This window comes from Antennarius striatus, chromosome 14 (genome assembly GCF_040054535.1).
Source record: "Antennarius striatus isolate MH-2024 chromosome 14, ASM4005453v1, whole genome shotgun sequence".
NCBI classification, from domain to species: Eukaryota; Metazoa; Chordata; class Actinopteri; order Lophiiformes; family Antennariidae; genus Antennarius; species Antennarius striatus.
This window is the reverse complement of record NC_090789.1, coordinates 918945-941286: the sequence shown is the minus strand read 5'-3', so window position 1 is coordinate 941286 and position 22342 is coordinate 918945. Positions and strand designations below refer to the sequence as shown.

At 48.7% G+C, this 22342-nt stretch overlaps 1 protein-coding gene across 7 annotated transcripts; it reads right to left on the bottom strand.

The window, feature by feature from the left end:
• Positions 1–66: 66 nt before the first annotated feature.
• Positions 67–18961, bottom strand: rims2b (regulating synaptic membrane exocytosis 2b). 7 transcript variants are annotated; one of them, XM_068332452.1, is made up of 38 exons: positions 18252–18961; positions 17990–18152; positions 16551–16761; positions 16001–16134; positions 14678–14858; positions 14371–14596; positions 14017–14280; positions 12432–12496; positions 11768–11887; positions 11546–11645; positions 11347–11470; positions 11184–11230; positions 10967–11055; positions 10838–10873; positions 9733–9863; positions 9457–9628; positions 8967–9126; positions 8431–8499; positions 8188–8323; positions 7462–7569; positions 6773–6823; positions 6616–6684; positions 6104–6163; positions 5480–5647; positions 4974–5083; positions 4057–4800; positions 3877–3918; positions 3723–3761; positions 3501–3527; positions 3062–3084; positions 2882–2973; positions 2532–2678; positions 2216–2394; positions 1691–1826; positions 1334–1446; positions 1119–1220; positions 796–935; positions 67–709 (listed from the first exon to the last, which is right to left on the bottom strand). In XM_068332452.1, the coding sequence occupies exons 2-38, from the start codon at positions 18145–18147 to the stop codon at positions 521–523; spliced, it is 4962 nt and encodes a 1653-aa protein (XP_068188553.1). In that variant the 5' UTR covers positions 18148–18152; positions 18252–18961; the 3' UTR covers positions 67–520. The 7 variants fall into 7 exon arrangements, with proteins under 7 accessions (XP_068188553.1, XP_068188554.1, XP_068188557.1 ...); XM_068332453.1 differs by having other exon boundaries at positions 2532–2675; positions 18252–18959; XM_068332456.1 differs by lacking the exon at positions 10838–10873.
• Positions 18962–22342: the final 3381 nt, after the last annotated feature.

Here is a 22342-nt window from a genome sequence, read left to right as displayed (position 1 = left end):
GGGCGCCGTCTAGCCCGTGACCTAGCTAGCTGGCTAGCTACATAGATACTGTAGGTGGATAGGTAGAACCCTGAGGTGTCATAAATCTTTATTGTTCGATTTTCAAGTTCTCATGTTTTAAAGCAGATGTTTCACTATTTTTAATGTTCTACTGTTCCATGCAACAACATACAGAACCAGACATCCATTGTTCCTGTGCATCAGCTTTTTTTTTTTTTTTTTTGGACATGCCTCTAATCGTCACTTGACTCCTGGACAGCTGCTGTGATTGGCTGGTGGCTTGAGGTCACATGGCCTCTCTCCATGGTCCCCCAACATTCATTGCTGTGCTGCCCCGCCCTCACCGGGGTCACTTCCTGTTTGAGCATCAGGGCGCAGAGCCTCTCTTCCTGTGGCGACATCATGCCAGCGTTATGATGTCATCATGCAGCATGCAGCAACACAGGAGGATCATGGGACTTTTCTTGTTGACTCTGGGCCTGTTGCTATGGCGATACAGATGTTCTCTGCCACTTTAGTGCTATGACTTGCTGCCCTCCATCTCCTTATTGGTCAGAGGGGCCAAAGCTGGGTCCACCAGTGAGGTGGCAGGAAACAGTTTAAACCAGCCAATCACCATGTTGGACAGGTCCAAATCGTCCAACAGGATCTGAGCTGCACCCATGAAGGATTTATGATCCATACGACCATAGTCGCCCCAAACGATGATCTGCAAAAACAGACGATGACACGTGATGTCACTGAAAAAAACGAATAACCACGTATATCCCATAATACTAATGAAACGTGTTTGACCTGTAGGACTTTTCCCTCGGGGTTTTCTTCAAACTGAAGCTGTTGCTGATAAAGAGGGTCAAGAGTCTTCCTCGCCAGACGGGTTCTTCTCTTCAGCACACACTTCCCGTTATCCATCAGGTACACCTTCACGTACGCAGCTGCAAACACACACACACACACACACACACACACAGGATTCACACACACAGCAGTTCAGTCTGAACGCACCTGAACCGGTTCAGATACCCTCTGAACCAGCTTGGTTGCCTGAACACATACTGTAGTAGTAGTAATAGTAGTACTAGCGTACATGTTTTGTAGTATTGTTGTAGTATTGTTACCTGGTGTGTTCTTGTTGCCTTGTTTTCCCACGAGCCCTCGGGCTCGGATCACCTCCACGTCCAGACGCTCCTTCCTGTACACCATCCCAATCTGGATGTCACCTGACCCCAAAGACCATTACAAATACATGAATACCGTTTTGCTTGCGTGATAAATGAACCTAAATTAAAATAAACGTACACATCAGCAGTATAGAAATCTGACTGGTCATTACCCATTGGCGGCGTGGCAAGAGTCTGGCGTCCAGCCAGCTGGGCGGGGCCTAGCCCATCCAGGAAGCCAGTGAATTGTTTGTCAGATGCCAACTTTACTCCTGCAAAAATCAAACTGGAGATAGAAATGAAGACCTTTATCCTTGATAGACATTTAATAATCCAGGTAAACATTTTTAAGACAAATATCCCCACGATCCCCCGGGTAGCTCTGCTTCAAAAACCTTTGGCCCCCTAACCAGATGGAGCGAATTACAAAAACGCTCCAGCAATCAGGACTGAAGGAGTGTCGGCAACCCATCAAAGCCTGAAAACGCAATGAGGTGATGAAAATTAAATTTTAAAAGAGTACTCCTTACGCTCCAGGTTTGGGATCCTCGGCGTCCGGGTCACGGCTCGGTTGTCGGGTAAAACGTGATTTGAACTCAATGGCCAAACCGGTTTCTACACTCCTCTGGACAGGAAGTCTGATTACCTTCTTCTTCTTCTCTTCCTCTGTTGGACGGAGACAGGTATGAAACTATTGACGGAGTTAGCATTCAGACCTCACGACAGAAACTTCTCCACAGCAGACAACTCTGTGGTGTCCCCCAAGGACCTGTTCTGGACCCCCTTTCTTTTCTCTATTGACATGAAGTCAAGTCAACATAAAATGTTTAAGCAACAAATACTTTGCTCCTGTTTTCCAAGAAGTTAATTTTTTGCTGACAAATGTAGATTATTGATCAGTATAATCATTCACTCAATGGAAATATATATCAATGTGTCATCTGCATAGAAACGACCATGCGATAAAATGTTAGTGTTGCTAGTGAATCTGGAGGGGGTCCCTTATTGGACCATGGGGGACAACCACCTGGTCTTCTGGTCAAACTGGGACCGACCCTCTGGGTTGAGCTGGGAGGCGCTTTGACTCTTCTTTCCCAGTCCGACCATCCCCATCATCTTCGCTCCGAAGCTGGAGCGTCGCTTTTTGTCGTCGTCATCGTCGTCGTTTCTTCCCAGCGAACAAATCTCTCCGCCGACGCTCGACGACTTCGTGATCGGGGCTCCGGGCACCGTTCTGTGGGGGGGGCAAAGAGGAATAACAACACATGTCAAACACCGGAGACGAGCGGAGGGGCCTGAGGTGAGAGATGAAGTGGGCGGGGTCACTACTGCTGCTACGTCGGATTGTCTGGAGCCCTTGATTGATCTTACTTTGGAGGCTTGGGTTCCTCTTCTTCCTCCTCTCCTTCCTCCACTGATTCGTTCTTTTTCAGCGAGGCTCCACCCTCTGCCGCCCCCACTACTTCCTGTGTTCCTTCTGACCCTGACCCCAACGCTACCGATTGTTCCACCTGACTGCTTCAGCCAATGGGAGGTGGGAACAGGAGCATACAGACACATGATGGTGAGAAGCAGTCCATGCTAACATGCTAACACACAAACAAACAGCATGCAAATGCAACCATGCTAGGAATCTGGCGTTGGATCTGGCGCGACCATCAGGACACTGCATGCAAAAGATGACGGGTCTCAAACAGTCCGCCATTGGTTGCCGCCCTCACCTGATCCTGGAGGCGGAGCGCACATCGGTGGAGACGGCCGACACTTCACTCAAATCGCTATCTGAGGACCTGAAGGATAGACTGTCCCTCATCTGGAGACAAAGACAAGGTGAACAGGTGAGTGATGTCATTAGTGATAAAGGTGCTGGGTGATACTCCGATGGTATTTGTTTAGCTCACCTTTGATGGGTCCTTCATCACACCTGAGGAAACAAACAGAGAAGCATTAAGATGCTGCGACGCAGATCTGTTCGTATTGCTAACAGCGTTAGCTTCCGGACAACACAGATGAAGCGTTTGAAACGTGAAGTCATACCCAACGTCATCAATCCCAGAGTTCACTTCTGTCCTGTTGTTCTCGTAACGTTAGCTTAGCCTGTTTCTGTTTTTGCTACCATTCATCAGGTGTTCAAGTCCGGAAGCAGGAAACAGGAACGCACACTCACAAGGTCGAGGCTGGGAATCACAAGGACCCTAAAAGCTGGAGGATACCCTGAGGTAGATCCGTCCATCAGACGCTAGCCCCGCCTTAGAACGCCGACAGCTTTGATGTCTATTTCACTCTAAATGGAACCATCGTTACAAGTAACAGGAAAGAACAAAAAAATGAAAGAACTACCTTCGTGGCTCGTTGGGAACGCCTCGCCTTCATGGATGGATGGATGGATGTATGGACGGATGGATGAAAACATAAGAACATCAGAACAACAAAGAATGGACGGATGGGTGACAACAGCAGCTAGCATGCTATGCAAACCGGTTCTAACCTCGTCTAATTAGCATCACACTACTAATCTCTAACACGGTTGACTTTTCTATTGGGGTGGGCGTGTCACTGTACCATTGGCTGTTTTCTTCTGCTGGTCCATCCATGTGACCTCTGCATCACAGCAGACAGATGATTGGTCAGACTACAGCAACTCTGATCAGGTGACCACTTAAACCAGTTAGCGTCCTCTACACCTGGTTTAGCACTAGGTTCGCCTCTAACTTGCCTTTTCTGGTTCCTCCGGGTGTCGCCGAGCGCCGGTCCGGTTCTGAAGCGTCATGATGATGTCATTGATGATGTCATTGATGTGACACAACAGAGATGAACACAAAGACAGGTGATGATGAGGACGGTGATGAGGACACCTTCACCTGAACAACACTAATGACACCTGTGATATACACACCTGGAGTCTGTGAGGGTGGGGCAGGGGAGGGGGCGGGGGTAGGTGTAGTGGCAGGTGTTTGTGCAGGTGGGGGCTGTGATTGGACTATCGGAGCTGGGGGCAGAGCTGCAGCTGGAGGCGGGGCCGGGGCAGCTGTCTGGGTGGGGCGTGGCTCCGAAGCAGGTGTTTGAGGAGGAGGGGGGATATGGGACGCTGCTGGAGCAGGTACAGATGCAGGTGCTCCTATAGATGGAGGTACAGGTGCAGGTGCTCCTATAGATGGAGGTACAGGTGCTGATACAGGTGCTGGCATAGGTACAGGTGCTGGTACAGGTGCTGGTATAGAGACAGGTGCTGGTACAGGTGCTGGTACAGGTGCTGGTATAGACACAGGTGCTGGTATAGAGACAGGTACTGGTACAGGTGCGGGTATTGACACAGGTGCAGGTACAGGTGCTCCTATAGATGCAGGTGCTGGTGCACGCACAGGTGTAGGTGCAGGTGCACGCATAGGTGCAGGTACAGGTGCTTGCATAGACACAGGTGCAGGTACAGGTGCAGGAGCTTGTACAGGTGTTGGCACAGGCGCAGGTATAGATGCAGGTGAGTGGCCAGTCACATGAGGAGGCGGGGCTTGGACTCGTATGAGAGGTGGCTGTTGGTGATTGATGGGGGGAGGGCCTTGTCTGTGGACGTGGGGAGGGGCCTGATGATGAGTGGGCGGAGCAGCTGCCGTTTGCAGTCCTGCAGTGGGTGTGGTCAGAACTGACGGACAGCAAGAGATGTGAGACAAATGAAGAAGAGAGGATGATGAGAGGGATGAAGGAACGATCACATGACCCGCTTCAACCACGACGCGACACCGAGGCTCTGTTTCACCGCAGCTAGCGTAACGACACCTGCTGGTCATGTGACCACCAGGCGAGCGTCAGACGTACTTCTGTCTGCAGCGCCTTTGGGCGGGACGACGGGCAGCTGACGCCCCCGATGGCCACAGACCGGCGTTCCTGATGGACTGGAATGGGCAGACCCACCTGAGGGGTTTGACCTGATGGAAAACAAACAAAAATAACCTGACAGGAGAAAAACAAGGCAGCAGCAACAAGGTCAAAGGTCAAAGGGGAAGCTAGTAAGGCTGCTATAGCTAAGACAACACTATATTGGCTAACTAGGTCAAAAGATTCTGCATTGTTTGTTCGGAGAGAAGTGGAGACCCTGTGCAACAAATAAACAAACAAACAAACAAACAAACAAGAAAACAATGATGAGCATGCTTTAATTTAAATCAGTTGTAAGTCAAAAAATAAACAGATAAAACATGCCAAAAAGTAAAATAAAGGTTAATTCCACCAATTTAAACCAACAAAAAATGAACGGACAACAGAAATTAGTAGTAAAACAGCAGCAGGCAGAGCTCCTTTCTGATTGGTTGGCTGTAGGTCACCTGGTCAGGGCAGGTGAGGGTGGGGCAGAGCAGCCCACCCTCAGGTGGGTGGAGCCAGAGCGGTCTGTCGAATGGGAGCGCGTGTAGACGGGACGGACCGACATCGCTCGCTGGTCAGCTGACCGAGAGCGGCTGTAGTAATCCCGCCGATCCATCTGCCGGCTGTACCTGTACATCACCATGACAACCATGAGTCACCATGACGACTGTGTCACCTGCAGGACGGGTTAGTTAGTCAAACTGCCATGACGACCGGCGCCTGTGTGGACCTGCTGAGTGAAGGTGATTAATCAGGAAATTTAAGGCACTGAGTGGAGGTCAGACACCACAGAAGAGGACAAGATGGAGTTTGGCACCAAATTTCCCATCAGGCCTCAGTGAGAGCTGTCTTTGATGAGGTATACAGACCAACTCAAACCTGCTGTACGACCAAAACCACAGAGAACTACAGCTGAACCAGGAGGAGGAACCAGTATTGACACCAACACATGACCAGCAGCACTAGAACGACAACACTACCGACACTAGAAGCACCACTACAACCACCAGTTACACCAGTACCAAAACCAGTAGCACTGGAACCAGTAGGATTGGAACCAGTAGGACTGGAACCAGGGACATTACCTGAGAAGTTCCTCCTCGTAGACGTCGGGTTCGTACGGGAAGGCAGGAATGAAGTCCTCACTGAAGGACAGAAGCACTTCAGAATGCTAGAAGGTAACGACCTGCCCCAAATGACCTCTGACACCCAAACACGCCTGCACTCATAGGGGTGTATCGTTATGAGGACACACCTGTGCAAGACACAAACCCCTGCAGGATGGACAGCTAGCAGGCTTTAGCTTCACCATCTACCCAAAGCTGTTTAAGTCAATCCACTGAACTGGACGTTCCTCCTCTCATCCAAGAGGTTTCTTCAGTTCTGATGGTGGCTGGAACCACTAGAACTGAAGAAACCTCTTGGATGAGAGGAGAAAAGTCTTCAAAAAACTGTCTTAAAGTCCAGTGGATTGATTTAAACAGCGTTGGATAACTATGACCTGGATAACTGAGAACCTTCACAGACAACTTCAAAGATTACCAACTGATGACATCCTCCATTAACACCACATTACCCATACGCCCCCAGGGCTTACCTGAAGTCCTCACAGCTCCCATTCATCATGTGGTTCGTCCAGATAGGGGGGTTGGGGCTGTGAAATTGCCTTTCACACATGAAAGCACACAAGAATGTAATGAGTACTCTGATTACTATTACCATCACTGCTGTTGGTCTGAGTACACGTGCAGTACCTGTCATAGGAGTCGAGTGAGGTGCCAACAGACATCCTCCTCCGTGACATCCTTAATATATAAAGAAAGACAGTCACACCAGAACTACAGCAGGACAAACAGTACTGCAACCAGTGACACAAACAGTATAACTAGTACTATTATCGCTGGGAAAAACTGCATTAATAAATTACTTTAGTCAGTAGCACAAGTAGTGATATGATCAGTACAAAACCAGAAGTCTCTGAATGGAACAACCACTACCAACTACCAGTAATACTCCCAACAGCACTACCAATGGTACCACCAACATCACTACCAATAGTAATACCAATACTACTACCATTAGTACTACCAACAGTACCACAAATATCACTACTATTAGTACTACCAACAGTACTACCAACAGTACAATCAATATCACTACTATTGGTACTACCAATAATTCTATCAACAATTCTACCAATGGTACCACCAATATCACTATTAGTACTATCAAATACCCTACCTACACTACCAATAATACTCCTAATACCACTACCATTAGTACTACCAATAATACTACCAATAGTACTACAAATAGTACTATCAACAACACTACCATTAGTACCACCAATAATAGTACCAACATTACTACCAGTAATACTAATAATCTTCAAACTGCGTGCTGATTGGCTAGTTTGCTGGCTGCCCTCTGATTGGTCGGTTACCTGTCTGGACGACCATACTGACCGGCGTCAGAGAACGCTCGGTTCAGTTTGCAGCCGCGCAACAGTCGCACGGCGTCTTCCCGGTACAATGGGTACAGAGGGTCGCCGCTGGCAACCAGAGGTCAAAGGTCAAAGCAGAGAGTGAGTGATACAAAAAAGAAGCTAAGTCATTCATAGCACTGAAAAAATGAAAACAAAACATTAAGGTCGGTAGAAATAGTTTCTGTTGACCTGGAAGGAAGCAGGTTAACCCCTGAAGAAGTGGACATCTCTAATAAACTAGTAGCAGTTTGGATGAAGATGTTCATCCATGATGGCATGTCTCATTCTGTCTCACCTCATTCTGTCTCACCTCATTCTGTCTCACCTCATTCTGTCTCACCCCATTCTGTCTCACCTCATTCTGTCTCATCTCATTCTGTCTCATCTCATTCTGTCTCACCTCATTCTGTCTCATCTCATTCTGTCTCATCTCATTCTGTCTCATCTCATTCTGTCTCATCTCATTCTGTCTCATCTCATTCTGTCTCATCTCATTCTGTCTCATCTCATTCTGTCTCATCTCATTCTGTCTCATCTCATTCTGTCTCATCTCATTCTGTCTCATCTCATTCTGTCTCACCTCATTCTGTCTTATCTCATTTTGCCTCATCACATTTTATCTCATCTCATTCTGTCTCATCTCATTCTGTCTCATCTCATTCTGTCTCATCTCACACAGCTTACCTCTGGGGAGGAGGCTGGCTTGGCGACCGCGACCTCATCCTGAACACATCGGATCGAGAGCAGTGATTGGAAGAGATGACCTGCTCTGGGACTGAGAGGGTGGAGCTGTGGAAGTCCCGCCCATTCTGTCTGTAGTCTAGAAGCAGAGAGAAGAACCGTGAACACCAATGGTTTGGACATGTCCCTGAACACACCACAGAGAGGTCATGTCCCAACGCCGTCCAGGTTCATGTCTTACTTTACCTGATATCACCCCGATGCCGTCTTCACAATCGTAATCTGAAAACTCGCCATCACTGATCTTCTGAGACCCTACAGAGAGAGAGAGAGAGAGAGAGAAAGAGAGAGAGAAAGAGAGAGAGAGAGAGAGAGAGAGAGAGAGAGAGAGAGAGAGAGAGAGAAAGAGAGAGACAGAGACAGAGACAGAGACAGAGACAGAGACAGAGACAGAGAGACAGAGACTAGTCCAACCAGAACCAGTCCAGAGACTGAAGAGAAACCAAACCAGAACCATTTCACTGGTTTTCATTTGCCTCTACATCTCCAGAACCCTTCTGATGAATGACTGAAACCACATCTTGCCAGGAGCTCTGCTGGCTCCTCCCTAGGTAGAAGCTAGCATTAGCATTAGCACCAAAAGGTCACACCCAAACAGCTGTTGTTAGTCAAGTAGAGAGAGTGTAAAGTGTGGCGGTATAAGAAGTGGCCACGGGTCAACGCCCCCCATTTCCTGTCACATTCTCTCAGCTATCCTATCTGATGCTAGTGCGCTAGCTTACTCTGCAGCCTCCTGCTGCTCAGCGTGTCTTCCGGCTGCAGTCCTCTCCTCTGCAGGTAGGGGGAGGCACTGGGCAGCGGCAAGGATGAAATGTTATGAAGCTGCAGCTTGTACCAGTGAGGCTGGTCGTCCAGGAGCGCTGATTCCAACTCGATCAGAACCTACAGACGGACAGACAGCCGTTGACTTCGCCTAGCATAGTATAGCACCATTAGCAATAGATGACAGAAATTTAACCGGCTGTCACAAGTCATCACGTCACCAGCAGCCTCTCAGCATCTCTGACACGCCTGAACACCACGGGACTGAAACATCTTCTGCAAGCCAGGTTTAGCATCTTCTTATTCTGCATCTTTATAAACAACTAAACATCTTTAGCCTCCTCAGTGCACCTGAACCTGATGGAACAGAACCCTGAAGACCATGTGATGAAGACTAATCCTCGTCACGCCTCGTTCTAAGCATTCTCCGTGTTCTCCGTGTGCTCTGACCTCGCCCAGGAACTGACTCTCCTCCTCTCTGACCCGGGCCTGATCCCAGACCGTCAGCTCCAGCACTCGTTCTCTGAACTCCCTCCGATGCACCGGCGAGTACATGAACGTCTGGTTCCACCGAGGTTCCACAGATTTCTTCACGGTCTTCGTTCTTCGTTTGCTTTTGTCACTAAGTAGAGAGGAGACAGCCAATCACAGAGCAGACTGGGTTCTTAAGGTTCTATAGCAAAACCACATCCTATTCCACATGAAAGCAGCTGGTTTGGCTTGTACCTTCTGTCCGGCAGGAAGTAGATCTTGATGTAGGGGTTCCTCGGTCGGCCGTCATCTCGAACAGGAAGTTCTTTTGCCCCAAGAACGGTGACAATCAGCTGATGACCGACTATGTCATACCAGAGCTTCAGCTGGAAAACAAACAGGTTTTAAAGTCAAGAGGGAACGACGGAACCCCACACGAGTCAAGAAGAACTCTATAGGACAGGAACCGGGTCTGTTGTCCTCGGGCTGAGGAGACCAAACACCTCCTGCTCTGTTGGGGACCACAAGGAAAACATTGAAGTCCGTTAGTTCCGTTGATGTTTACACTGTTTACACATGTTTACACTGGTTCCACCTGATGCAACCAATCACTTCAACATCACAAACAAAGACACCGGTAGCTTTAGCTGCCGGTGTCGTCATCGCCAGGTCCACCGGTGTCAATGAGAGTCTGAACCAGAACCAGGAGGGTCAATGCTGAAGAGGAGTATTCAAGTAACTGAGGACTGAAGTACAGGTAGTCCTCAAGATACGAACATTTGGAGATAGGAACAAACGCGCGTCACCATATCCAACTATTGTCTTGCAGTTCCGCTTTCTGCCACAACCCCCACGGTGGCAGCACCACTGCATTCACGCAGCTCCAACACTCGTCTCCCCCTCTTGTTGTTGTTTGTTGTTGTCTCTCCTAGCATCTCAGAGCGTCAGGCTTCATCCCTTGGATAATTCACTGTTTATGATGGATGATAAAGCAAAGTGAGCTACGTGCTATGTGCTACATGCTACAGTAGCAACGGTGGATCATCAACATCAACGTACAACTTCAGCATTTAGAGTAGTTAATACCATTTAAATGACCTCAAATTTGGTTTAGAGATTGAAATTTAATAAATAACGACTAACAAACAATTCAACTTACAAACAACCTCTAGGAACCAGTTGTGTTCGTATGTTGAGGACTTCCTGTAGGACTTTACCCACTTCAGTTTCTACTTCTCATTTCTACTCTACAACACGAGTCTTTCAGGGTTCATCTCCAGGTCAGCTGCTGTTAGGCGGGGCTAAAAAAAGTCACCACCCACTAGAACAAACAACAGAGGCCACGCCCCTCTACGGTTACCTGGATTCTGGGCACCAGAGAATGCTTGTTTGCGGTCTGAAACACATCACCATGGAAACAACTGTTAACTGACTGGCTGTGAGGCGTGCCGTGTGGCAGCGCAGTGCAGTGCATGCTGGGTAAACTTACAGAGACTTGTCCAGACAGAATGCTGGGGCTCATGGGGGACGTGACGGAGATGGAGGGCCCGGCTTTCTGAGAGTCAAAGGAGTTGGAACCTGAACACAACGTAGACAACAAAAGAGGAAACGGTTCTATTCAAATGAATCTTTATTTACATGAACATTTTGTTTTTCTGATCCGTCAGCACGGACTGGAACCAGTAGAACCATCAAGACCAACTCACTGGATTCCATCTGTACGCGAGAGCCGTCGGCCATCCTGGAACCGTCCCTGAGAAACAAAGATCACACACAGCTCAGCAGACCGTTCTAACGGGTTCTCCAACAGCAGATTCTCACATGATGGTGATGATGATGATGATGATGATTATGATGATCCTGACTGACCTGATGGGTCTGGAAACCAGCAGCTCCACCTGTGGCTCCGGTTTGGACTCCAGGATGATGTTGTAAACTTCATTAAAAGTGGCTCCTTGAAGAACCCGACCGTTCCACTCCAGAACCTGGTCTCCTGGGAGGAGAGGCAAAGGAATACCAGCTGTATGGCTGAGCAGACTGGGGCCAGGGGGGAACTCAGACTGGTTACCTGGTCTCAGGTGTCCCACAGTATCAGCCAGACTTCCTCTCTTCACCTTGGTGATGAAGGCACACAGACGACCAGACTCCGTCATCTTTCCTCCAACCACCTGAAAACAAACCGATCGTGAGTAAAAACCAGAGAAGAAGAAGAAGAAGAAGCAGACGACGAAGAAACAGGAGCAGCAGAAGGAGAAGAAACGGAGGAAGCGGAAGCAGAACAAGACGACACCTTCAGGCCCAGCAGCGCTCCTGTATCTGCAGGAATTGTTCCATCCTTCATTCTCTTGTTCAGCAGAATTCGACCAATCAGGCGCTCTCCATCCTTAGACGGTTGCCATGACACTGGGTGCTGAAGAGTCATGTTGGTTCAAAAACAAAAACAAAACATGGTAACTTAGCAACAGTAATAACAATCAATGAACGCATCAAACAACTGAACGCATCAGACACCTGAACGCATCAGGACACCTGAACGCATCAGGCACCTGAACGCATCAGACACCTGAACGCATCAGGACACCTGAACGCATCAGGACACCTGAACGCATCAGGAGACCTGAACGCATCAGGACACCTGAACGTATCAGACACCTGAACGCATCAGGACACCTGAACGCATCAGGACACCTGAACGCATCAGGAGACCTGAACGCATCAGGACACCTGAACGCATCAGGACACCTGAACGCATCAGGACACCTGAACGCATCAGACACCTGAACACATCAGGACACCTGAACGCATCAGGAGACCTGAACGCATCAGGACACCTGAACGCATCAGGACACCTGAACGCATCAGGACACCTGAACGCATCAGGACACCTGAACGCATCAGACACCTGACCCTCACATCCTGGTGTGAATGTGGCGATGGGCGGGGCTTGTTCATACCATAGGCGTGGGGAGCGGCTCGCCGTGCCACGCCCCCTGATCCCACCACTGGATGTCCATGTCTCCTGGGGAGGAAAGAGAAGAATCAAACCTGTTTGTCTTCTACATAAAAACATCTCTGGACGTGACTCCGCCTCCAGGATGAAAGTGACCACGCCCCCCTGGACTCACAGGTCGGTCTGAAGGACATGATGAAGAGGAGGCAAAAAAGCTTCAGGAACAAAAAGAAGAGGACGTTGGTGAGGAAGAGGAGGAGCACCTACAGCTCCTCTGTGGGTTCTCTGTGCCCTGCGCTCTGCCTGCAGGCTGCAGAGCGCCTCATAATGAGATTAACGGCGTCTAAACCGCGTCCACGGCTCGTCTCTCTGCTGCGGTCCAGGTGGCTAAAGGCTAGCCAGTTAGCTGATGGTTAACCTTTTGATAGCCCGTCATTAGCTAAAGCTGCTGCAGCTAGCCTGGGATCTATCAGTGTAGCACAGGATGCTAAAGTGTTTGCGTTACGACAGCATTAGCATTATGTCCCTCCCCCTCGCCGACCCGCCTCCTCCGTCAGGTGTGCAGACATGTGGCTGCTCTTTCTATTCTAGTGTCTCCTCGGTGACTCCTGATGCATGCTGGGTAATCCACACGCTCCTCATTTAATCCAATTGAAGACCAGCGGGTGTGATTCAGCCAACAGGTGGGTTTAGGTTCTACCAGCGGGTCCTCAGGGGTCCGGTCAGGTCTGAGGGTCTCCAGTTCCTCCTCAGGTGTCTTCAGGATCGCAGCAGGAGACACTCTGAGCTGCGCCGTCACCTCCAGATCCCAGGGGAGGGGCTAGGAATCCCCTGAGCCAATCAGAGCTCATCATCTCAAACCAGGTGACTTTGGGTTCAGTCACACGGCCGGATTAGCTGGTCAGCATGACGCCTGGTTCCTGGGACATGAGCAGTCATGACAAGAACATAGAAGAACCGAGAGGAACCCAACAGAACGCTGGAGCAAGAATCCAGAAGGAGCTCCAGTTCCAGAAGGATTCCAGAACGGTTCCACAGAAGAACTGGAAGAACCTCGAGTAACAGCAGAGGAGAAGATGTGAAAGTCAGAAGAACCCTGAGGAACGTGGGTCAGCAGAACCCCAGAGAACATCAGGGTTCCACCAGAACACACGAGTTTGAGTCCACAAGAAAACCCATCATCACTGAACAGAATGTTTGGTTCTAGAGGTTCTAGAGGGAACCCTCTGGTGTCTATTAGAGGAAGTTCATCCCCAAAGGGAACCCATCTGTAAGGAGATTAGCATGCTGAGCTAATTAGCTAATGACTGTCAGAGAGAAACACAAGTAGAACGTAGAACCACGCCCCCCAACAGTACCCTCACATATATGTGTGTGTGTGTGTGTGTAAACATTTACACATAAGGTCACGATTAGCACACAATAGCACATGTTAGCACACATTAGCACATGTTAGCACACGCTACCGGACCAAAGGTCAAGGGACAACCTTAAACACGACCCAGCATCCAGTTAGCATGTAGCCACTGGCTATCATCACAGCTGTAGGAATGTATTAGCTAGCATCCAGTTAGCATGTAGCCACTCACTATCGTCGCAGCTGTACTCTGGCGGCGTCACAAGCTCCTCCTCCGAACTACTGAAACTACCAATCACATGCATCTTCGCCATTGCCCGCGCCCTCTGCGAAGCATTCTCATAGGGCGGCTTCCTCTTGTGGGCGGAGCTCAGGTCCAGGTGTTGCTGCGGTAATGGGCTGTGGCGTGGAGAGGTCACGTGATTGGCGACGCGGTCCACCGACAGCGAGTGCTGGCCTCCAGGTCTGACCAATCCCTGCAGTCGATTCTGAACAGCTGAGGAGAAGAAGGGGGGGCAGGTCAGACGCCTTTGAGCCACACCCCCACGGGTTGCTGGTTCCACACCCAAACCGGCGCCATCTCTACCTGGACTCTTCAGGTGATGGGGCTCCATGGTTGCCAGGGAGACGTCGCTATGGCGCCGTTGGTGGCGCACCCTCCCCACCTGGGCCAGCATCCTCATGGCCTCCTCGCTGGGCTGCGGCTTCACCGGGTAGCGGGCCAGGTTTGGGTCGCTACGGTAACGGGCCTGAAACTCCTCCTCCAGCCGCCGCCGCTCATGCTCATCCTGGAGCTGGTCCAGAGGGCGGTCCTGGGTGGGGTCAGAGGTCACGTCATTAATACGGTAAAAATAAACAGCTGAGCGAACCCCCCCAACGCTTCACACACTGACCTGTGACAGCCAGCGGCCCCGCCTGTCTCTGATTGGTCGCCTGGGGCCCTGTAGCCCCTCCTCTCCGTTACCGTGGTTATAGTGTGGCGAGCGAACGTGGCGATCCGGACCGTGATCAGAGGGCGAGCGAGTCATCCTGACCCCCCCACCATCGTAACGCAGCTCTGAGGGGCTGGGCTTCCTGTCAGTCACAGAGAAGACCAATCAGAGTGGAGGGGGAGGAGTCCACTCAAATTTTACCTTCGCTGTGTGTGTTAGCATGTGTGTGCTACTAGCATGTTTTCAATCTTTTTAGCCATTTTATCTCTTATTGTTATTACTGTTATTTCTCATTCATTTATTTAATTTATTATTATTTATATTATTATTTATTATTATTATTACTATTATTTTAATTTTTAATTTTCATTAATTGTAATTGCTTCATTTCCATCATGAATTGTTCTGAAAAGTTTTCTATAACTATTATATAAATATGATTAAACGAACAATTAGGCACGAGAAAACGTTACTGTAAAGAAGCTGCTGAGCACATAAACAACAAAACAACAACAACAACAACAACAACAGACAAAACAAACACAACAAACACTAATATTAGGATCAAATATTCAACTGAAACTCAGATGAACTTACGGTTTGTCGGCTATCTGAAGTTTCACATTAAGAACACACACGCACACACACACACACACACTCTGCAGATTTATATCTCAGATCCAGATAATAACTGAAGCCCCGCCCACATTGGATGAGCCCCTCCCCCTCCTGTGTCACTGCCTGATGATGCTACGGCTGTTAGCCTCCGTTAGCCATTGTGATGTCTGTTTGTTAGCTTTTATTGATGTTAGCATGCATTAGCCTGTTAGACGGTAGCTCGTTTGTTGTTAGCATGTGTGTTTTCTCACCTGTGTGTGTGTGTGTGTGTGTGTGTGTGTGTGTGTGTGTGTGTGTGTGTGTGTGTGTGTGTGTGTGTGTGTGTGTGTGTGTGTGTGTGTGTGTGTGTCTGTATTTAGCAGTAATCCCCTCTGAGCTGCAAAATTAATCTGGTAATCTGATTACAGAAGGACATGGGCAGTGTGTGTGTGTGTGTGTGTGTGTGTGTGTGTGTGTGTGTGTGTGTGTGTGTGTGTGTGTGTGTGTGTGTGTGTGTGTGTGTGTGTGTGTGTGTGAAGCAGCAGTAATTAACCAACCATTTTAAACTAATTAGCCGTCTGACTAGCGGCGCAGCCTGAGGTCGTGCTTTCACTGATCCAACAGACACGAGGTTCACCCACCACTGTGGTGAGAGGTTGCCATGACAACCGTCTGGGTTCTACTGACCATTCAGTGGCTCCGTTGCTCAGCGGACCCATGGGCCCCTGCTCTGTTGGGTAGGAGACGCCCTGTGAGTAAAACTCCCCCGACTGAGTGAGGATGTCCTGCTTCCTCCTGCAGACGTTACACACCCACATCACCTGAAAACACACACCGATAACACACACTTATGTCTGTGTGACCTCATCCTGTTTGGGGTCAAGGAGGGGGGAGCTTAGAACCCAGGTGACTGAGTGGGCGGTGCCAGTCACCCTGCAGGAGTCAACATATTTGATGTGTTTAAAAACAAAACCAGGTCAGTTCCACAGGTGACCACTAGATGGCAGAACATGACCTTCACCATGACTTTTATTTTGGTAAGCTCCTTCCTGCTCTCACACTAACCTTCCTGTTTCGGCTCATTGGTCATGTGACTCGTGAGAGACGGATGAGGACAATCAGGAACATGTGACTAATTTTATTTCTAGCAACATCACTTCTGTGGCTAATTTTCCACCGGTTGTGGCTCCACCCACAGTCATGACAGCAGCCAATCAGCAAACACACGCACACTGACCTTATTGGACCTCAGGGGGACACGCCCCCCACAGCGGGCGCAGAAGCGGCTCTGACAGTAGCAGCAGGCGTGGCCACACCCATCGGCAAACTTGGTCTTGCGACAGATGCCACAGGTGGGAGACTCCGCCCTCGTCACCTGAGCCGTCTGAGGCTCCTCCCCCAGCTTTTTCACCTGGTCCTTGTACAACTCAAACTGCTGATGTAATTTCCTGTGGGGAGGTCAGAGGTCAAAAGTAGTGGGGGTTACTGTCCTGGAAAACCTTTAAATTCCAGGTTGTAGCTCACAACTAACTGATTAACTCCGTGGCGCCCAAGGCATGATGGGAAATATAGTTCTGATCACTCAACACAAGAAAAAAGTCCTGATTAAATAAAACTTCACGTTTCATCTGACAGGAAGAAAAGTCACTTCAGGAAACAGGAAGGAGTTTGATGAGGCTGATAGTTTAGGAAATTATTTCAAGTATGCTGGGGAGCGGTGCACTCTGGGAGATGTAGTTCGTGCTGGTGGACTTACGAGGCAGAAGGAGGTTTAATTTCCTCCTGATGCCTGAGATGTTGATGATGACGATGATGATGATGGTTGTGATGATGACGAAGGCATCGGAAAAGTATAAAAATGTTAAAACTGAAGCATCAAATAAAATAAATATCAAATCAAAATACAATAAAACGACACCTTCATTTAAATTAAATACGTTTATCAGTGGATTTCTGTTGCTAATGGCATCCACACAGTAAACCAAACCAGGTAGTTTTAACAACAACCTTTCCTCAGAGCTAATTAGCAGCTAGCACAAAGGTTAACTTTGTCATAGAGTTACATGTTTGTGGAATTAAATAATGGGAAGGCTTCGAAAAACACGCTAAAAACACGCTTAAAACACTCAAAAGCAACAGAACCAAGATCTCTGAACACGTTAACATTCAGCCTCTGATCATTTCTTCACTTGGTCACATGATTCACGTGTTTTCATTCTGAAAAAGTTAGCATGACCATGGGTAACCATAGCAACTCAACCATGATGCATTGTCATCGAGACTCCACCTCCCGGGTCAACAGCGTCCCCGACCCCCCGGCAGGTAGGAAACGACCCAACGACCCCACGAACCCAACCGACCGCTACTCAACCAGCTCAAGGCATGCTGGGAAACCACCTGCCCACCATGACACAACTACTGGTACCAGTGCAGTCTCCAAGGACACCACCCCAACAGTAACCAGGTTGTAACCAGTAATAATAGTCACCTCCATTAGCCAGCTGAAGGTCAGAGGTCATCTTTCTTTTTAAGGGAATGGATGGTAGATTTTATTTTGGAAGTTCACACCGTTGTGCTTTTATTTTGTATAACGTAACGCAGAGCAGCTGATCACCAATCAATAATCGATGATGGCCCACGCTGGCTGATGCTGCCCCCACCCCCCCACCCCCTTACTTGAGCATGCTCTGCTCCTTCTCCTCCTCCTTCCGCTGCCTCTCCATCACCGACAGGATGATGCTCCGCTCCTCCTCCGTCAGGTGGCTCAGGTCGGGCAGCTCCGGGCCCGGCCCGGCCCCGGCGGGGGCCCCGGTCCCGGCGGGCGGCCCGGACATCCTGCCTGCAGGAGGACACAGTCAGCCCGCCGCCACCGCGGCTCGGCCCGGCGGCAGGTGGGGGCTCTCTGCGGAGCCGCATCCACCTGTCCCCCGTTACTCACCCACCGGCGCGCTCTCCCGCTCTACGCCGCTGATGCGTCGCCTCCTCTGGGGTGACTCTGCCGCGGCTCCGCTCGGCTCTCCATCCCCGCAGCGGCTCTCAGGCTCCGCGGGCGTCCAGCGCTCTCGCTCGGCCTGCGGTTGGTCGGTGTCCCGCTGCGGATCCTCGGTCGGTTGTTCGCGGTGATAATGGACGCAGCGGAGGAAGAGGAGGAGGAGGAAGGCGCAATTAAATCCACCATAGGCTGAGGGGGAAGGGGGCGTGGCTACGGCGGGGCGCGTCACGCACAGCAAAGATCAGCTGGTCGCGGAGGTCGGGGGGTGGAAGAGGGGAACTAAAAGAAATCTATAGATAGTAACACAGACAAAACGACCGATAATCGATTCAAAAATAATCCATGTAATCAATCTGAACAAAAGAAGAGTGATCGAATCAATTAATTACAGGCGACGTCCCTGGAGCAAACATTGGCGCCCTCTTGTGGTCATGAGTGGTAACTGCAACAAAAATAATAAAAACAGATCTGCTCCAGTGTTTATAAATCACATCATCAATAACCTATCCGGGAGGTGAACACAAAACCGGTGTGGACGAATTGATCATCTCCAACATATTCAATCAGATCGCATCAGTTCTACTGCAGATCATTGATCCTGGAGATGACCTTATGATCACCATCATCTACAGTTTCCTCCTGATCACCTGGGTTACCAGTGATCATTCACCCCATCTGTCGTTACCATGGAGCTCCAAATGCTGAAGAACTTAAGGCAGGTTGTATTTACAGGACTGGGGGTGTAGCTGCACCAAATAAACACAGTGACGTCATGGAAACGGCAGGCTGTCTGCTTCTGATATGACATTATCACGACGGCCGCCGCTGATTGGTAGCATTGTATGATGTAAACAAGTTGTTTCCTTATCAAAATGTGAAACTGATACATTAATGGAGTTTTAATAAAGATGTCAGGGTTTGGGTTCTGGTCCAGCCTGGACCACAAAGATGAGACAAATTGGTCCATCAGGCAGAGACACCTCGTTCACAAATCCTTTCAAACTGAACACTCACATAGAGCAGCTTTGAATTATGTGAACTGAAGTACATGTTTCATGTGCATCTAATTTCTTGACAAAATCAAAGTTTACAAAATAAATGAATAACATATTTTATTATATGAATATTAATACATATTATGAATATATTACGAATATACTGTATAATTTCTATATATAATACTTAATTGTATAATGCAGTATGTGATATTTATAATATATATTACATATATGTAATAGTATACAACTAGTTATTTGTCTGAACACTGACTAATCAATCGATTAATAATTCAATAAGAAGACGTGCAAAAAAAGACAAAAATAATTTATTTAGAATCAGCCTGATGTACAAAACAGAATCTTCTTTTCCTTTCGGCTTTTCCCTTCAGGGGTCGCCACAGCGAATCAATTTCCTCCATCTAGCCCTGTCCTTTGAATCCTCTTCTCTCACACCAACTACCTTCATGTCTTCCCTCATTACATCCATAAACCTCCTCTTTGGTCTTCCTCTAGGCCTCCTGCCTGGCAGTTCAAAACTCAGCATCCTTCTACCAATATATTCACTATCTCTCCTCTGGACATGTCCAAACCATCTCAGTCTGGCCTCTCTGACTTTATCTCCAAGACCTCTAACATGTGCTGTCCCTCTGATGTACTCATTCCTGATCCTATCCATCTTGGTCACTCCCAGAGAGAACCTCAGCATCTTCATCTCTGCTACCTCCAGCTCTGTCTCCTGTCTTTTCTTCAGTGACACTGTCTCTAGACCAAACAACATCGCTGGTCTCACCACAGTTTTGTACACCTTTCCCTTCATTTTAGCTGAAACTCTTCTATCACACATCACACCTGACACTTTCCTCCACCCGTTCCATCCTGCCTGGACACGCTTCTTCACCTCTTTTCCACACTCTCCATTGCTCTGGACTGTTGAGCCTAAGTACTTAAAATCCTCCACCTTCTTGATCTCTTCTCCCTCTAACCTCACTCTTCCACTTGGGTCCCTCTCATTCACACACATGTACTCTGTCTTACTGCGGCTAACCTTCATTCCTCTCCTTTCCAGGACAAACCTCCACCTCTCTAGCTTCTCCTCCACCTGTTCCCTGCTCTCACTGCAGATCACAATGTCATCTGCAAACATCATCGTCCATGGAGATTCCTGTCTAACCTCGTCTGTCAGCCTGTCCATCACCATGGCAAACAAGAAGGGGCTCAGAGCTGATCCCTGATGCAGTCCCACCTCCACCTTGAACTCCTCTGTCACACCTACAGCACACCTCACCACTGTCTTACAGTCCTCATACATGTCCTGTACCGCTCTAACATACTTCTCTGCCACTCCAGACTTCCTCATACAATACCACAGTTCCTCTCTGGGCACCCTGTCATAAGCTTTCTCCAGATCTACAAAAACACAATGCAGCTCCCTCTGGCCTTCTCTGTACTTCTCTATCAACATCCTCAAAGCAAATACTGCATCTGTAGTACTCTTTTTTGGCATGAAACCATACTGCTGCTCACAAATGTTCACTTCTGCCCTTAGTCTAGCTTCCACTACTCTCTCCCATAACTTCATTGTATGGCTCATCAGCTTTATTCCTCTGTAGTTGCCACAACTCTGCACATCTCCCTTGTTCTTAAAAATGGGCACCAGCACACTTCTCCTCCATTCCTCGGGCATCTTCTCACTATCTAAGATCCTGTTGAACAACCCAGTCAGAAACTCTACCGCCACCTCTCCTAGACACTTCCATACCTCTACAGGTATATCATCAGGACCGACTGCCTTTCCACTCTTCATCCTCTTCAATGCCCTCCTCACTTCATCCTGACTAATCTTTGCTACATCCTGGTCCACAACAGTCACCTCTTCTAGTCTTTGTTCCCTCTCATTTTCTACGTTCATCAACTCTTCAAAGTACTCTTTCCATCTTCCCATCACACTACTGGCACCTGTCAATAGACTTCCATCCCTATCCTTAATCACCCTAACCTGCTGCACGTCCTTCCCATCTCTATCTCTCTGTCTTGCCAACCGATATAGATCAGTCTCTCCCTCCTTACTGTCCAACCTAGCATACAAGTCATCATAAGCTTCTTGTTTGGCCTTTGCTACCTCTACCTTCACCATACGCTGCATCTCCCTGTACTCCTGTCTACTCTCCTCAGTCCTCTCAGTGTCCCACTTCCTCTTGGCTAACCTCTTTCTCTGTATACACTCCTGTACCTCCTCATTCCACCACCAAGTCTCTTTATCTACTTTCCTTCCAGATGACACACCAAGTACTCTCCTACCTGTCTCCCTGATCACATTAGCTGTAGATGTCCAGTCATCTGGAAGCACCTCCTGACCACCCAGAGCCTGTCTTAACTCCTTCCTAAAAGTCATGCAACACTCTTCCTTTTTCAGCTTCCACCATTTCGTCTTCTGCTCTGCCTTTGCCCTCTTCATCTTCCTCACCACCAGAGTCATCCTACACACCACCATCCTATGCTGTTTGGCTACACTCTCACCTACCACTACTTTGCAGTCACTGATCTCTTTCAGGTTACACCGTCTACACAAGATGTAGTCTACCTGTGTGCTCCTACCGCCACTCTTATAGGTCACTCTATGTTCCTGCCTCTTCTGGAAGAAAGTATTCACTACAGCCATTTCCATCCTTTTTGCAAAGTCAACTACCATCTGTCCTTCTGCGTTCCTCTCCTGGATACCAAACCTGCCCATCACCTCCTCATCACCTCTGTTTCCTGCACCAACATGTCCATTGAAGTCTGCTCCAATGACAACTCTCTCACTTCTAGGCATGCTCTGCATCACTTCATCAAGGTCCGACCAGAATTTCTCCTTCTCCTCCAGCTCACATCCTACCTGTGGAGCATACCCGCTAACAACATTGAACATCACACCTTCTATTTCTAGCTTCAGACTCATCACTCTATCTGACACTCTTTTTACCTCCAGGACATTCCTAACAAACTCCTCCTTCAAGATAACTCCTACTCCATTTCTCTTCCCATCTACACCATGATAGA